We start from the raw sequence: 17,229 nt of genomic DNA on the forward strand, positions 1-17,229 counted from the left end.
GCCGGGCCTGTCTCCGCCGCTTCCCGCGCCCAGCAGCTACAACCGCCGGGGACGCCGCGCTGCCGGCGATGGCTGAGGCGAAGCGAGGCACTGTGGTGAGGGAGCCGAGCGCGCGCCAGTCGGGAGTGACGTCGGCAGGCGGCCAAGCAGCGGATTGGTCAGCGTGGAAGGCGCGGCGCAGATGCTGAAGAAGCAATTGGCCGCGTCCACGGTGGGCGGATGTGACGACACAGGAAGCCGGGCGAAGACTGGCCGGGTGTGTTAGAAGCGGAAGAAGCGGTCCGGAGGGCGAGCGGGGATTGGCTGGCTGGGGAGGGGCGGGTCACGGCCGGGAGGCGGAAGCGGCGGCGGGGAGGCCGGAAGGAAGCGGCGGCGCGATGGAGCTGAGCGAGATGCTGTACAACAAGTCCGAGTACATCGAGACGGTGCGCGGCGGGCCCGGGCAGGGGGTGGAGCCGGGGTAGCAGCCCCGGAGCCGGGCACGGGGGAGCCAGCTCCTTCCCGGGGGTAGAGGGTCGTTGTGCCGCAGCGCCGTTCCCAGCGCGGGGTGGCCCGTGCGGCCCATTTGTCAGCAGGTGCTCGGCGCTGCACCTTATTGTTACAGGGCCGGGCGCGCCATGAGCGCGGCCATGGGGGGATCAGCCCAAGGAACTAGCCAGCCAGCCCTGTGCCCTGGCTCTGACGGGCCGCTTGCTTCGAGACTCGCAGAGTGACCAGGACAGCGACCGGGTCGGGGTTCCAGTCCCACTTCTGGCAGCCGGCGGGGCACGGGGCTGCCTGCCTGGCCGTTTGGCTACTAGCCATTCAGGCATCCGTCCTCGGTGAATTTACCTCATTCTTTCTTTGAACCCAGCTGTAATTTTGGGCTTCACAACATCCCCTGGCAAGGAGTTCTACAGGCTGACTGTGCCTTGTGTGGAGTTCTTCCCTGTGTTGCTTTTAGACCTGCTGCCTGTTAATTTCATTGGGCGATCCTGGTTCTTGTGTTATGTGGAGGATTAAATGACATTTCCCTAGTCACTGTCTCCACATCACTAGCATATCCTCCCTTAGTTCTCTCTTCTTAAGATGAACGGTCCCAGTTTTTTTAATCTCTCCTCATATGGAACCTGTTCTATATGCCTCATAATTTTTGTTGCCCTTTTCTGTACCTTTTCCAACTGTTATATATTCATTCTAAGGTACGGGTAGCCAACGCTGCACGCAGTACTCAAGGTGTGCACTTACCAGGGGTTTATATAGCGGCAGTTTGATCATTTCAGTTATACGATCTGTCCCTTTTGTAATGGTTCCTAATATCCTGTTAACTTTTTTGACTGCTCCTGCACATTGAGCAGATGTTTTCAGAGAACCATCCATGACGACTCCAAGATCTCTTTCCTGTGTGGTAACAGTTAATTTAGTCCCCATTATTTTGTATAATCATTTTTTCAACATATGTTACTTTGCACTTAACAACATGAATTACATCTGCTATTTGGTTGCCCAGTGACTTAGTGACTTTCCTTTGTAACTCTTTGCAGTCAGCTTTGGCCTTAACTATCTTGAGTAACTTATTATCATCTGCAAATTTTGCCACCTCAGTGTTCACCCCCTTTTCCACATCATTTATGAATATGTTGAACAGCACAGGTCCCAGTACAGCTCCTTGGGGGACCCTGCTATTTACCTCCTCCATTGTGAAAACTGACCATTTATTCCTTCCCTTTGCTTCCTATCTTTTAACCAGTTACTGATCCATGAGAAGACCTTCCCTCTTATCCCTTGACTGCTTAGTTTGCTTTGTTTTCCAGAATACCCACAGGAGACTTGGCCCCTACCCTAAAGAGCATCCAGTCCAAGGGCTGGTCTTGACAAATACGTGAGGGGGGGATTGCAGAGCGGACAGGAGGGTGCAGACCCTGGTCTCTGCATCTGTTCTAGGTGCATGCAGGTTTTGGTGTACAAGGCATCCAGGCAACCCTTGCCTGGGAGAGTTTCCACTCCAGAGGAGCAGGCTGCACTGGGAGGCACAAAGGAAAGAATTATGTGAGATTTTAAAAGTCTCTCTCTCTCTTCTCAGTAGAGTTTTCATTTTTCCTACTTGCAGGCCTCCAAAGCAGGGGCCTTCGGAGAGATCAGTATGACAAGGATGGTGGCCCAGCACATCTGTCACTTCTTCCTAGGATTCTTTAAATTACAGTATTACAATCTTGAAGTAGGGACCCGATGTAAGGCTTACTGCTAGAAGAGAGTCTGAAGAAGGGATTCAATGGAGGACAGTTGACTATTACGCTGATACTACATTGGATCTTGCCTAAGGACTAACATACATGAGCTCTGGAGTCAACTTTAAAGAATTCTGTTTGAAACGAGCTGTGTGTTTACAGAACAACATTCTATAATGATAAAAGGCCTGCTTCAAATTTAGGAGCCTCTCTTAATGGATTAGTGGGCGACCCCACTTACAAGATTGTACTTCTGTCACTGATTTTATCTCTGTCTCTTGGTTTCCCTCAGGCATCTGGCAACAAAGTCAGCAGACAGTCAGTACTCTGCGGAAGCCAGAACATAGTTCTGAATGGAAAGGTGTGTAATACCAAGTCACTGGGGTACTTTTTGTGAAATTGAGCTTTACTGTGATTTACAGTCAAACTCTCATGTGTTGATAAATTGTATAATCCAATGCTTGACCACACTATGATTTGTTATGAAATATATTCAAGGCCAAATACCCAGTGTCAATCGGGTTTATTAATATGGTACAGGAAAAAGGTTCTGTACAATACCAGTCTCCAAGGACAATGCCATGCAGTGATGTTACATTCACTTTATGCAGGTGATGTACTCCCCAAATTACACATTTCAGCTGGTATTATTTATATGATGATTTTACAAGTTATATATCTCTTTACATGTGACTAATCTCTAATCCATCATTTTGTCCCAGTTCCCTAACTTGTTCTGTTCCTTTCTTATCTTTGTTTTGGATACTAGAGTTCCAGGTACTAGTCTGTGAAGGTTCTTCCCTAGCTTGTACTAGGCCATAGAACAAATGTATCTTGGTTTTTTACATTTTTCTTGTCTGCTTATGCCAAATGCTTACTTCAGCAAATGCAAGTAGTTATGGGATACATGGCATAATTGAGCAGGATTACGGTATAGCCCAGTTCAGGCTTTATCACTGTTACAATATTTAGGCTTAATGTTATTAGTGCTTAATGCATACTAATTATACATATGCATGTGGCTAACAGATATTATTAATATGATGACTATTATATGCTGGCTAACATATAAATATACAACACATGGCCTGTGTAGCTTCCTTGCAGATGACTTTATATTTCTAACCTTTTGCCTTTCACGTTATTTTTCTCTCCCAGATTCAGTTCCTGGAGCTGTTCTCCCAGCGCAGTTCTCCTAATTCAGCACACACTCTTATTTTATGGATCACCATTGTTATCCTCTTTGATATTTTCTCAGGCACCTGGGAGGAAGAGTTAACTAATGTTTAGAATAGGATTAATAAATTCCAAGACCAGAAGGGACCATTGGGATGATCTAGTCTGACCTCCTGGATCACACAGGCCAGAAAACTTCCTAGACATAATTCCTAGAGCAGAGCATTAGGAATAATATTCAATCATGATTTAAAAATTGTCAGTGATGGAGAATCCACCACAACCCTTGCTAAATTGTTCCAGTGGTTAATTACACTCACTGTTAAAAACTTACACCTTATTTCCAGTCTGAATTTATCTATCTTCAACTTCTAGCTGTTGGATCAGTTACAGTATTGGGATCCAAAATGTATGGGATCTCTGTACTCGCTGTGTGGCCTTCGGGCAAGCTGCTTAACCTTTCTGTGGCTCAGCCTGATTATCAGTAGAGTGGAGATAAGAACTGACCCCTTTGGATGGGTGTCTTGAGGCTTCATTAATTTGTCTTGGGATGCTCTCATGAAAGGGATTTTAGCAGTGCACCTGCATTTTCTGTTCTCATTCACGTGGTTTGCTCTATAGGGCCACAATTCACATACTAATCTGTGTTAGTGACAAAAGTTGGAGTTTGGGCCCACTGAACCCTGCTGTAAAGTATAATTTCACTGAAGTTGCCTACACCAGTGCTCAGTGTGACCCCATATATTATAATAAAACTACTGAGAACACTGGCCAACTTGAATTCATTTGACTCTCTTCCTCTTGTTACCTAGACGATAGTTATGAATGACTGTATTATTCGTGGTGATCTGGCAAACGTAAGAGTTGGACGTCACTGTGTTGTGAAAAGCCGCAGTGTCATCAGGCCGCCTTTCAAGAAATTCAGCAAGGGGTAGGAGTTTCTATTTCTTCTGTGCTGTGCTGTGAGACTCGCTAAAATGAAAGGTGAATTTAGAAGCTTTGGACTAGCTAAGACCTGAACTCAGTGAACTGTTTCTCTTGCCACAGTTTTGCATAAATCCTCCTAAATCAGCATTTTTTCCTATTCCTTTCTCCTCTTTGTGGGTCAGAAATCCTATCAAATTGCAACATGGAAATCACTGGACTGAACTTGGCCTCCTAAATGAAGGAGAAGCTGACCTATTTATTTTTTTAAAATTTATTTATTTGCAATCTTTAAGTCTAAATATATTTTGCTAGTGGTTGGGATTCTTAAACAGTTCTGTTTGAACTTTTCAGTTCATCTTTTAAAAATACCTTAGCAATGGGAAATACTTATTCATTTTCTAAATCCTCTCTATACAGTCCTGAATGAAGCCTGGGACTAGCACATAATCTTCCAATACACCTCAGCCAGATCTAACTTTATTACTACCACATTTTAATAGTTTCTAGAAAGGAAGAATCTTGCATTATACAATATATGTCTCAGAACTCAGGTATTGGGGATAATTAAGCTGGAATATTAGTATTTGTAGGGTTCTGTTTGTTTGTCCCTTGGTGTCTGTGGTTATTTAACACATGGAAAAATATCCCCAAATTGATCCATCAGGCCACTACACTTCCTTCTTTCATGACCTGCCTCTGCCATGGGTGTAGTCTGTAAACAAATATCTGTAAGAAATCAGCAAATTAATGATGCTAGGTTGTAGGACAGTTGAGGATACCAAATGGTTGCTTATTCATAACAAAAAAAATGTACCTAAGAACATGCATGTTTTTCCTCCGACACTTTGTGTGTTACCTATCATGTGTGGCCCAGTCCTGAAATGAAACGTGTCCTAGGGATCTGTGCACCCACATGAAGCCAGAGTGGAGCTAGCTGGGCCCATCTGGGCGCAGTGGTTGCTTATGTATATACGTTGTAGGGTCCAGGGCTTTAGCTGCCATAGTCTTCCAGGGAAGAGGAGACCTGAATATCTAACGTAAGCTATATGCTGGAAATAAATTTAACTTTAAAACACCCTGTCAGACTTTCTTTCTGCATCAAAAGAAGCAAAATTGGCACAACCCTTTTTTTTTTTTTTTTTTTCCCTTGGCAGGTTACCTCTTATGACCCACTAGTATCTAATATGTTGGCTGACATAATGGCAAAAGAAATCCCTAAAGATTCCCATGTCTAAATGCACTCTCAACCCCTTGGCTGTTATGGCCTTATCAATGTTTACCAGTAGATGGCCCTATAACGATTAAAAATAACAATCGTTGTGGACTTTCATACTTTATTGCTTTGTGCGTTCAGTGTTGTAGCTGGCTGCTTGGAATTTAATAGTGAAAATTCAGTGTGCAGAAGAGAACAGATGTAATGTGTTTGTTCTCCTGTGGCGTTTTAAATATAGATAATTGCTTTATCGTTTGAGCCCCTTTGTGACGACCATAAAGGTACCTCTGCCCTGAAGAGCTTATGTTGGGGCAGCACCACGAATTAGTTAGTGTGTTAGTGCTTTATTCAGCCATAGCCAGCTCTCTACCACCTACCTGGCCCTCAGGCATAAGGAGCATCTAGGGGACAAAGCTGGAATGCACCATGTGGGGGTGACAGTCCTTGGCCAGCAGCTCTTGGGCTGCTGTTTTAGGCCCCATCCAGTTCCAGGAGCATAAAGATGGTTTAGAGCCACTTTTCTCCCACCCTCCTTCCTCAGTCCTGCACTAAATAGAGCTTGGCCGGACCCAGGGATTCAGCCTTTAATGGTTTTTAAAAACCCATCTTGGTGCTATGACCACAGAATGTTCTGCTGTGACTGTTACAAGGTGCCTGGTTTGCAAACAGTCGCAGGACCCAGTTTAATTTATGAGCGAGTGAATGGGCACAGGCCCTGGCTGTAGCCCTGCTGGAATGTCCTCGAATACTCCCATTCTAGGGCACTTCCTGAGAAGTAAAATGTCAGCTGCTGCTGCGGTGCTAGTAAGCGAGACCTATGAAAGCTGCTGGAGTTAGAAGGGGCAATAATATTTGCGCTCCTAGAAGTTTCTAACAAACACGATGGCCGGCTGGTCCGGTGGTTAGGGCACTAGCCTAGGACTTGGGACCCAGTTTCAATTCCCTGCTCTACCATCAGCTCCCTGTGTCACTTGCCCAAGGTCACACAAGCTCTCTGCGCCTCAGTTCCCCATCTGTACGATGTGGGTAACAGCACTGCCCTGCTCGTGGGGATGTTGAGAGGATAAATCCATTCAGATATTGTGAGGTGCTCGGATACTGTGGCGATGAGGGCCAGATAAGTTACCTCAGACAGACTGTTCATGAAGTCCTGGCTTGCAGGACCTACTTATATCCCTGCAGGCTGGTTTGGCATCTCCTTGTGTGCCCTTCCCCCTCTCTCTCTCTGTACAAACTCCTGTTGGAAAACGTTGATGGTTCTCAGCTGGCTTCCTTTGAAGAGTTGCCTGATCATCATGAGGAATTAAGGCCAATTGTATGCCCTCTGCTCTGGCCAGATCTCTCTTGGCTCCAGGCCTTGCCTTGGGCAGGCTCATGGGGTGGGAACAGTTGCATGATTTTGGGTTTAGTGCTATTGTGGATCCATCTGTGCTGCAGAGCCTGAGCAAATAATTCCCTCTCCTTTTCCAGGGTTGCTTTCTTCCCTCTCCACATTGGTGATCATGTCTTTATAGAAGAAGACTGTGTTGTCAATGCAGCCCAGATCGGCTCCTATGTCCACATAGGCAAGAACTGTGTCATTGTAAGTACTCTTGGTCTGTCGTCTTTCTTTAAACCCCTCCAGTACAGTTAAGAACGTGCTCTGAGCCAGCAAAAGGCAGCACATCAGGGAAGTTCCCATCCTTGGGTTCAGAAAGATGGACTAACTTTGCATTAGACCAATGGTTCCCATCCACTGGAATAGATGCTAACCAGGGGTAGTCGGTATTGCCATGGACGGTGCCCACCTGGATCACTGGCCTCATGTAACTCTTCTTTCCCCATCTTGACAGCTCTTTGGGGGCAGAGACTGTGCTTGTTCGTATTGAAATGCTTCTAAAGCGAAGGCACTCCCAAAAACTTAACTGGTACCTCCAGCTTCTGGGGCTAATGTAAAGGTGGAGCTTAGAGTGAGGAGTCTGTGCTGGATCCCAAAGCACCTCTGCTGCCTGCCTCCCATTCAGGTGTGTATGCCCTCTGCTCTGTGACGGAGCTTGAGAATGGGCTTTGGTGAAGGGCAGAACACGCACAGCTGACTGGGAAACGGCAGGTGCTGGCAGTGTCTCAAATTGGTACAGCAACCGAGGGTTTGGGAAGCCTTAAATAATGGGCCATTTATACCCACTGCAGTCCACTCAGCTGCTTCAGAGGGAGGCAGCCAGCTGGTAGGAGTTCGGATTAACTGATAAGCCTTATGCCAGCCATGTGCCCATAACACTAGGTCTTTATCATCACAGACATCAAGCACAGCAAAGCCACATTGCCTTCTGCTCCATAAGAAGCATGGTGCTGGGAGAGGTGCCGGCCGGCATGTGCTGCCTGGCAATGATCAAAGCTAGCTGGGAAGGCAGGAGTGAACCTGTGGTACAAAGGGGCCGAACGCAATAATGCCTTTAAATGGCTTTATGCTGACAGCCAGAAGAAACGGGGTTGGGTGTAATTGGATGAGGGAAAAGGCCCTTTCTGAGACCTGTACCTTATTGCCTGAGGCACCTAGAGCCACTAGGATACACACTTTGGTTTCAGTTCCTCAAGGAAAACGATGGCTCCTTCTCCAGTGTCTGGCTTATTCCCCTTCCATGCAGCATGTGGCATCTTCAGTTTCTTGTCTCCCAGAGTAGCTGGTGCAGGCAGGCGAGGACCCTGGGCCGCACGTTGCTCATTTTTCAGAGAGCCAGGGGCATCTCTCTCCCTCTCACAAATCAAACCAGGCTGGAAGATTTTAGAAAAGCCTCATGAAGGAACTGACTGACAATGGCAACGTGAGGCCCCCCCTGGCTCCTATCTGCCAAATAATGGTTCTCATTAGAAATGGCTTCAGCTGTCAGTTCATCCTCTGGATTAATGTGCAGCTTGCTACATCATCATTGGGCTAAAGAAACGTACGGAGCATTAATGGTAATCCTTGCAGACAGGCTGCCACGTGTCTTTGAATAGGGTGACTCTTTCAAAAAGGTTAATGTCCTGAGTTTCATTAAATATTGCAGCAATTTCAGTCTAATCGCACTTGCCTGTTTGAAAGACATGATTGTCGTTTTCAAACATTGCATTTGCACAAGGCTAGGCAAGAGGACGTCCCTATTAATTGCTATTTGTTTCTGGGCTTTGTCTGCTTCTTTAAGCCAAATAAGAGCAGTCAGGTTATCAGCATGTGTTAAGAATCGCTGATGTCAGGGTATCCAGAGGAGAGAGTGCTTTTCACTGGGTACAAGTGGAGCTCAGCACAGATATAGATAATGCCATACAGTCAAGGTTATTGACTACTGCAATGGGGAATATTTTGCCCAGTTACTACATGGTTAGGGCTACCAATTCTGACTTGACTATCTACTTATCTGAAGTGACTTCTTTTAATATGCAAATCCCTACTATGCATTAATGATGAACACAGATTTTTCCACACAAGACGTTCTCTGCTAGTTGATCTGTAAAACATTCAAGTTTGCGATATATGTTAATGCACAAAATGTTACTGTTGGCCAAAGTGACATAAAACATTTTTGTATCTGCTATTTTAGGGGGCATTTGCTGTTCCATGTGGAGGGAGTATAAGGGCAACATATTAGTATAGCTGATTTTGCTTCCCAAATCAGAAATAAGCGATACCGGTATAAGGCACCTTTATCCAGTATAACTGCATCCATACTAGGGCTTATACCAGTAGAACTATTGGTAAAACATCACACCCCTAGCCAAGACAGTTATGCTGCTATAACTTCTAGCATAGACTAGGCCTAATAGTGAAATCAGCAATCAGAGCTGAGAGCAGAACCACTTGGGGCTGCAGACAGGCATCTTGCTTCTTTCAGACAGTCCTCAGGATGGCTTTGACTAATGAAGAGCAGTCAGACTCACTTACAAAAAGCGTGTTTTTGTTGTTATACAATACAATGAAATCTGGCCTTCGTTTTAGGGTCGTAGGTGTGTTTTGAAAGACTGCTGCAAAATTCTAGCCAACACGGTTCTACCCCCTGAAACGGTGGTCCCGCCTTTTACAGTCTTTTCAGGCTGCCCAGGTAAAGTCCATTTAATTTTACTTTTAGTATAAATTCAGCTAACTTATATTTAAAAGAAATACAACATGTTGATGTAGAGAAGGCCATGTGGGCTCCCTGTTTGCACTGTCTTATAGTAACAGAGCCATGGGGCTGCTCAGTGAAGTTAAAGGGCAATAAATGAAAAACAACAATTCTAACCTATGGAACTCACTGTCTCAGGACATTATTGGGACAAGAGTTTAGTATGAGTAAGCATAGCATCTGCACATACAGCTAGGGCTTGTCAGTCTGATTGCTAGCTCAGATCATTCTAGTTACAGGATCACTTACCATCAGAGCTCATAATCAGAAACATGACCTATCAAGCATCCAGCTTTCCACAAGCATCCAGAAAGAAAGCCTCCTTCTCTTCTCCCCCATATGTTCTGGATTTGTCAGGGCCTCCATAAACACAGCTGGAGAGAATTCTGTTAGACCACTGTGCATGTCCTACATACCTGGGCAGATGCTCCAAAGTAAAGCATGTAAATCCTCCTATCAGACTACACCTGTGTGCTGGTTCAGCGCCCACCCCATCAGCACTGCTGACCATACTGGAGGTGTCCCTGGAAACAGCCGTGGTAGAAAGGTCAATGTAACCTTTGTTGCCTTGGTTACTAGCCTTCCTTTAGGAAAGCTTTCGTGACCCTTGTTTATCGAGGGTGGGTGTGAACTATTAAGGGATCTAGCTGGAGACAGACGGTCTTACTGCACCTCTTAGGGGATGGTAGGGGAATCCGCACTATTGTACTGATCTACATGAGAGCAGTGTCCCTACCACAAGCCAGTCAGTTACTGTTTAACTGGCAGTATATAGAGCATAAATACTAGTGGAGAAGCTAAATAAAACTCTCCCAGGCTCATTGCTTCCCAAGGGAACACTTGCACTTGTACTCTTCTTGGTTTTTCAGGGCTCTTCTCTGGAGAACTCCCAGAATGCACCCAAGAGCTGATGATTGACGTTACAAAGAGCTATTACCAGAAGTTCTTGCCACTTACTCAGGTCTAGTAGCCTATTTACGGTGTTTCAGAGAAGTAAAGGCACTAGAGAGAGCTTTGGGGGGGAGGGACATTTAGTGAGCCTCTGCTGTTTGGAGGGGCTTGTCCTCTCGCTCTGTGCTATTAACACTACAGGTCTAGCAAGCAGGACCTTGTGAAAAGATGCTGTGTCATGTTTAAACTTTGTGTATTTACTCCGATGTGTTTCATTCCCTCTGGTCTGTGAGGTGCACCATTGAATGTTGTCAGGGTGGAGCGCTGTTACAATTCCCACTAGACTAATACATCCTGCTGCAATTGAGCAATGAGGCAGGACCCTACTGTAAATTCTTCCTAACCCAAGTGAATTGCACACATTTTTTCTATTCAGCCTGACAGCCAGTGTGTATGACTGTTAGAAATAACCTTTGTCCGTGAACACACAGACTATGTAGCCAACATCCTCACTAAGTGTGACTATTGTAAATGCTTACCCTGGCCAAGGAGGAGTCAGGATTTTCCTTCATCTCCCCTCTATCCCAGGAACTGAGATTCTCTCCCCCCACTAAGAATAGAATCCTAGCATCCCTTAGTTTGTTTCAAAGCTTTTAGTAGCCTAGCTTCCCTGCCTCCTCCCCCACAGCCTGTGGGCAGAGAGTTGGCTTTCTTGGCCCTGTCTGAAGGGACACATCTCACCATCTGGTTACTTCTAGCAGTAGAGATACTTACCTGCCCTAATCCCACACGCATGAGCTCCCACCAGCTGTGCAGGGTTAGTTTTCTCATGGCTGATGCCCATTTTTCTTCTGAGCATCATGCACCTCAAAGAGTCAAATGGGATTCTGGAAAGAGGATGCCCAGTGCCCCTCTGCTGCACTGAATTGTCTGGAACCGGCCGTGGGAGAGCGTGGCGTTTGTCCAGGGTTGCAGTGGTGCATGCAGGCGCAGCCTGTTGGCAGCTCTTACTCACAGTATAAGCTGTAACATGAAAAAAATCAAACCCCCCTAGAAAAAGTAAAGAGTGGCATGTTGGGCACTGCTCATACACTAGGCATAATTCTCCTGGGGGTACCTGTCTGCATAACTCCCAGGAGGCTACAGACTCCACACACCTGACTCCTGTGGGGGGTTCCCTGCCCGGAGTCCCTTCATGTTAACTTGTATTCAAATTTAACATTGCTCCTTCCTTGCTGAACATGGCATTTAAAACCGGGCCCCTGTATGGTGTCATGCACGACTGGGGAGCCAGCATGCATGGCAATAGGGTTGTAGGCATGGGGTGATTAGAATAGCAGCAAAGGGCCCCTTCAGCTGTTCTGTATCACGCAGGGCTCTGATACACATTAACCAACTAGCAGCTATCTAAATACTAAAGTGTATTGTAATGACTGTTAATCAAATGTAACAGCGGTCTGGTTTGTTTGAATTTTTTTACTGTACATAAATTAAAAGCCTCTTATATGGGTCAAGTGACTTGAAAGTTGTAACTTTCCCAATCGAATTGCTGTGAAAGCAGAGTCAGTTTTTGGCTGAGGGCACCGAGTTCCTCCTGTGGGGATGGACTCATTCCACATTCTATTGTTCAGAGAGAGGCACCTGAGCTATTACCAGGTAGTTAGTTGGGTGCATTAAAGAGCCTCTTGCATCAGCAGAAACTAAATAACTTGTGCTGTTGTTGTCTTTCACCTGTACACCTAGAAACAGAAAAATAAAATTCTAGGGCCACTGAAGGGAAACGGTCTCAAAAATCTGTGATAAACACAACCTTGCACAAAACAATTCACTCACCTTTAATGTGATAACAGGCCCCAGCCAAAAAATACTACCAGCTCCATCCAAGCAGAGTATGGAAGGCTGGTATAAACAGTTGCATAAAGGTAAGAACCCATCAATTCTGTCAAGTAGCAACTAAAAGAGGCAGTTAAGGACAAAAAGACATCCTTTAAAAACTGGAAGTCCAATCCTAGTGAGGAAGATAGAAAGAAACAAATTCTGGCAAGTCAAGTTTAAAAGTATAATTAGGCAGGTCAAAAAATAATTTGAAGAACTACTAGCAAAAGACACAAACTAACAGCAATTTTTTAAAGTACATCAGAACCAGAAAGTCTGTCAAACAATCAGTGAGGCCACTGGATGATCAAGATGCAAAAGGAGCACTCAAGGAAGACAAGGCCAGTGAGGAGAAGCTAAATGAATTCTTTTCATTGTCTTCATTGCAGAGGATGTGAGGGAGATTCCCACACCTCAGCCATTCCTTTTTTGATGACTGATCTGATGAACTTTCCCACACTGATGTGTCACTAGAGGAGTTTTTGGAACTAATTGATAAATTAAACAGTAATAAGTCACTAGTATCAGATGGTTTTGACCCATGAGTTCTGAAGGAACTCATATGAAATTGCAAAACTACTAACTGGGGTATGTAAACTATCACTTAAATCAGTCTTCTTACCAGTTGACTGGTGGATAATAACATGACGCTGATTTTTAAAAAAGGCTCCAGAGGTGAACCTGGCAACTACAGGCCGGTAAGCCTAACTTCAGTATCAGGCAAATTGGCTGGCCCTTTAGTAAAGAACAGATTTATCAGACACACAGATAAACACGATGTGTTGGGAAAGAGTCAACATAGCTTTCATAATGGTGAGGCATGGTTTTACCAGTCTACTAGAATTCTTTGAGTGTGTCAATAAGCATGTGGACAAGGGTGATCCAGTTGCTATAGGGTACTTGGACTTTCAGAAAGCCTTTGACAAGGTCACTCACCAAAAGCTCTTCAGCAAAGTAAGTGGTCATGGGATAGGAGGGGAAAGGCTTCTCATGGATGGGGAACTGGTTAAAAGATAGGAAACAAGGGGAAGAATAAATTAACAGGTTTCACGGTGGAGAGGGGGAAATTGCAGGGTCTCCCAAGGAGCTGTACTGGGACCTGTGCTGTTCAACGTATTCATACATGTTCCGGCAGACGGTGTTAAAGTTTGCAGATGATACACAATCACACAAGATAATTAAATCCAAAGCTATGAAGTTACAAAGGGATCTCTCAGAATTGAGTGTCTGGGCAACAGAATGGCCGATGAAATTCAGTGTTCAGTGCAAAGTAATGCACACTAGAAAAAATAATTCCAACTAAACCTACACCATGAACGGGGTCTAAATTAGCTGTTACTACTCAAGAAAGAGAGCTTGGAGTCATTGTGGATAGTGCTCTGAAAACATCTGCTCAATGGCAGCACCCGTCAAAAAAAAAAAAAAACCTAACAGAATGCAAGAGCCATTAGGAAAGAGAGAGTTTGTCTTATCATAATTCCACTCTATAAATCCATGGTCCACCTACACCGTGAATACTGTGCAGTTCTAGTCACCCCATTTCAAAAATGATATATTAGAATGGGAAATGGTACAGAGAAGGTCAACAAAAATGAGTGGGATATGGACCAACTTCCATATGAGGCGAGATTAATAAAGACAGATTTCATTTAAAAAAAAAGATGACTGAGGGGGAAACTCAGAGCTCTATAAACTCCTCAGTAGTGTGGAGAAAGTGAATAGGGAAGTGTTATTTATCCCTTCACATAACCCAAGAACCAGGGGTCACCACTGAAATTAACAGGCAGCAGGTTTAAAACACACATAAGGAAGTACTTCTTTACACAACACACATGAACCTGTGGAACTCGTTACCAGGGGATGTTATGAAAGCCAAAAGTATAACTGGTTTTAAAAAAGAATTAGAGAAGTTCATGGAGGATATGTCCATCAATGGCTATTAGGCATGATGGTCAGGGATGCAACCCTATGCTCTGGGTGTCCATATGCCTCCAAATGCTAGAAGCTGGGACTGGACAACAGGGTAAGGATCACCTGATAAATTGCTATGTTCTGTTCATGCCCTCTGAAGCACCTGGCTCTGGCCACTCAGAGGACCAGATCCTGGGCTAGATGGACCCACTGGTCTGATGCAATATGGCCGTTTTTAATCCCTGGGTGTTAATTGCAAAAGTCCCACTCTTAAGAAAACCAAATGAATTGCAGTGAGAACCCTTGCCACAAAGTGAGTCCCCCTGACATGCAGTGAGTTTCAAGTTTGAAGAGGCGATGCAAATTGTCCACTTCACTTTTAATTCCTGCCCCCCGCCTCCAAAGAGAGGGAAATAGAGAAGACCCCTGTGAACAGAAGGTGAGTAGAAACATTGTTTTGGAAACAGGTAGCCAGCCAGCCAGCCACAAATGCAGTCCCCAATTATCGTTAATAGGGAGGTGTAGGTTATGGAGACTCCATATTCCAGCTGGAACTGTGGTAGTCCCATCTCTTAAGAGCCGGGAGATCTATCCTTCATGTGTTATCCTAATTCCAGTGTGGTAATTGCAGTCTGCCTACAGAGCTGTATCCCACTAACATGACAGGGATAATTTGTTGGTGGTTCTGCGCTGTTAAACAACTGCATGTTCCACCCGTCCCCACCCCAAGCTGATGGTATTCAGCGACAGGTAAAACAATATCTACAGATGGTCTGCAGTGACCCTGCTGCACAAGACTTTCTTACCCTGATTATCGTTACAACAAATGAGAGTCCTGAAGCTACCCATTTTAAAATCCAGCCAGTTCCTCTCTCTAGGAGTACACATCTCCTGAAGCATAAGCACCCACAGCCCTCTGTAATAAGAGTTCTATCATTGCTGCGTCAAGCACTTGGAAATGCCACTGCCTGCTTCTGACACTCGTTTTCTAGGAAGGTGGGATTTTTTTTCTACCTCCATGAAGGCTACAGCGACGCAGGGTTGATGTAGTGATCGCATCCTCCAGTGCTGTGGTCCTATTAAGCCCTGTCTACACTGGGCTTCTAAAAGAGAATGTTTTTGGTTTAAATCCAGTTCCAGGGGTATCTTAACACTTGGTCTTGCACTGGCTAACCAGATCTGTTTAGTGGTGCAACTGTGTTTAAATAGAGTTTAAGAAACCCTGTTAAACTGGGCTTGGAGCCAAAAGTAGCTGGAGGTTTAAAGAGCTTTACTGTATCTCTCTCCTTTGAGTCACCTTGTATGGGTTTAATGTGATGAAAATGGGCCAGGCCTGCTGCCTTTTCACCTGAGCAGAGCCAGTATTAAGTCAGATGTTCTGTGCATGGAAGGACGTTGTGTCCTGTTGCTAAGTGAGCTTAGCTGCTGAAAGGATTTGATCCTCCAATCTATTCTCCTCACGGTCTCTCCATAGAGAAGCAAGAGCTATGTACTCGGCAGTTGCCCTGCTATGGTGACGTAGAGTGCTGCCTCAAAGATCACTTGCCCAGACACACTTAAACTGCTGAGCTTCTTGCATGCGCACATGGCAGTTAGACATTGAGTAGGTGTAGTAACATGTTAAGTCACATTGTAGAGTTGCACCCATGCTTCCAACCATCTCTTTGCTGACTGACCAAGGCAGCTCTGTGCTTGGGAAGAGATGGCCAGCAACAGGATCCAGCTCTGCAATGTGACTTAACGTGTTCCTGCAGCTACTCAGTGTCTAACTTCCCTGTAATCATGTACAAAGTTTCAGCACCCCACAGTGCATTTCACAAGGCTTGCTTGATTAGTGACCACACGTGGGCATCATGAAGCTAGGAGAGGAAGACTAAATAAAGGGAGAAACCCCTTTGGAAGATGGAAGCTACTTTGGTGGTGGAAATAAGGGGGTGCAGTCAAGAGCAGTTTGGATGCGGTCCAGAGCCTGCTGTGCTTCCACACACACCTGGATGGAGCTGCCTGGTGCCGTGGTGTGTGTGTTAGCACCGCTGTCCAGCCAGGGACCTGCAGTTGCAAGGTTGCCCAGGAGCATCTCAGCATGGAATCCCCTTTTAGCATACTGCGCTCCCACACCTCTGCCTTAATGACCATCTGTTTTGTTGTCTTTGTTAAGGTGGCCTCTGCCAAGGTCTAAAGACCAAGTCACCAGCGAAGACCTCACAAACGCAGCCCTGTTAAAAACCCCTAGCTCTGGCCATTTTATCCTCCGTCCTCTGGAGCGTCACTCTGTCTGGGCTCATCTCTGCACCGCCGCTGGCTGGCTGCACTGGCTGGAATGATGAAGTGTCGCTAGGTTGGTGCCTGCTGCCACTGCCTCCTGGGAGTTGTAGTTTCCTGATGTCTACAATTAGCCTGATACAGTAGAACGAACCACAACTTCCAAGAGGAGGTTTTGCCACACAGATCTGGAGCAAACGGCCGCAGTGGGGCTAGCTGGCTTTGGGTGCAGTGGGGTCTCTGCTCCTGGATTCCTTTGTTCAGGAACCTTTTTAAAACATTCTCACTTGTTTAAACAATAAACCATCCCTGCGTTCTGCCACCATATTGCTTTGTGGGCCTTAAATGCCCTGTCCCTCACAGGACAGGGCAGCTGGCAGCATTACACTGTGCGCACATGCTTTGTTTGAAATATTTAAACAGTGCTCAGAAATGTGACAAAATCAGAGCTTTAGGAAGCCACCTCCTCCCAGCATTGCTGGAGATCATATCCACTCTGCAAGGAGCAGCGCCTCCAGGCCAGGCTGGAGATTTCTTGGAATTAGGTGAGCCATTGACTGCAATGTTAGTTACCTGCAGGGCTCAGTGTTGGCTCATAACTCGTGTCCGGCACTCCAGTCTCTCTTGGATGAGCCATGAGGCCCGTGAA

The 17,229-nt window shown here is 45.6% G+C and overlaps 1 protein-coding gene across 1 annotated transcript; it reads left to right on the plus strand.

Moving 5' to 3' along the window:
• Positions 1 to 331: 331 nt before the first annotated feature.
• Positions 332 to 17,229, plus strand: DCTN5 (dynactin subunit 5). Its single transcript, XM_067534225.1, has 7 exons — positions 332 to 425; positions 2,500 to 2,568; positions 4,196 to 4,314; positions 6,994 to 7,105; positions 9,476 to 9,578; positions 10,511 to 10,602; positions 16,477 to 17,229. The coding sequence occupies exons 1-7, from the start codon at positions 378 to 380 to the stop codon at positions 16,495 to 16,497; spliced, it is 564 nt and encodes a 187-aa protein (XP_067390326.1). The 5' UTR covers positions 332 to 377; the 3' UTR covers positions 16,498 to 17,229.

Source organism: Emydura macquarii, unplaced genomic scaffold (assembly GCF_026122565.2).
Source record: "Emydura macquarii macquarii isolate MOO-44397 ecotype Brisbane River unplaced genomic scaffold, CSIRO-AGI_Emac_v2 contig_3390, whole genome shotgun sequence".
NCBI classification, from domain to species: Eukaryota; Metazoa; Chordata; order Testudines; family Chelidae; genus Emydura; species Emydura macquarii.

Excerpts from the sequence above, each read along its gene's own strand:
- DCTN5 (XM_067534225.1), top strand. The coding sequence starts at position 378 with ATGGAGCTGAGCGAGATGCTGTACAACAAGTCCGAGTACATCGAGACG. Across the intron at positions 7,106-9,475 it reads TAGGCAAGAACTGTGTCATT|GGTCGTAGGTGTGTTTTGAA; the intron begins GTAAGTACTCTT and ends CCTTCGTTTTAG. Across the intron at positions 9,579-10,510 it reads AGTCTTTTCAGGCTGCCCAG|GGCTCTTCTCTGGAGAACTC; the intron begins GTAAAGTCCATT and ends TTGGTTTTTCAG.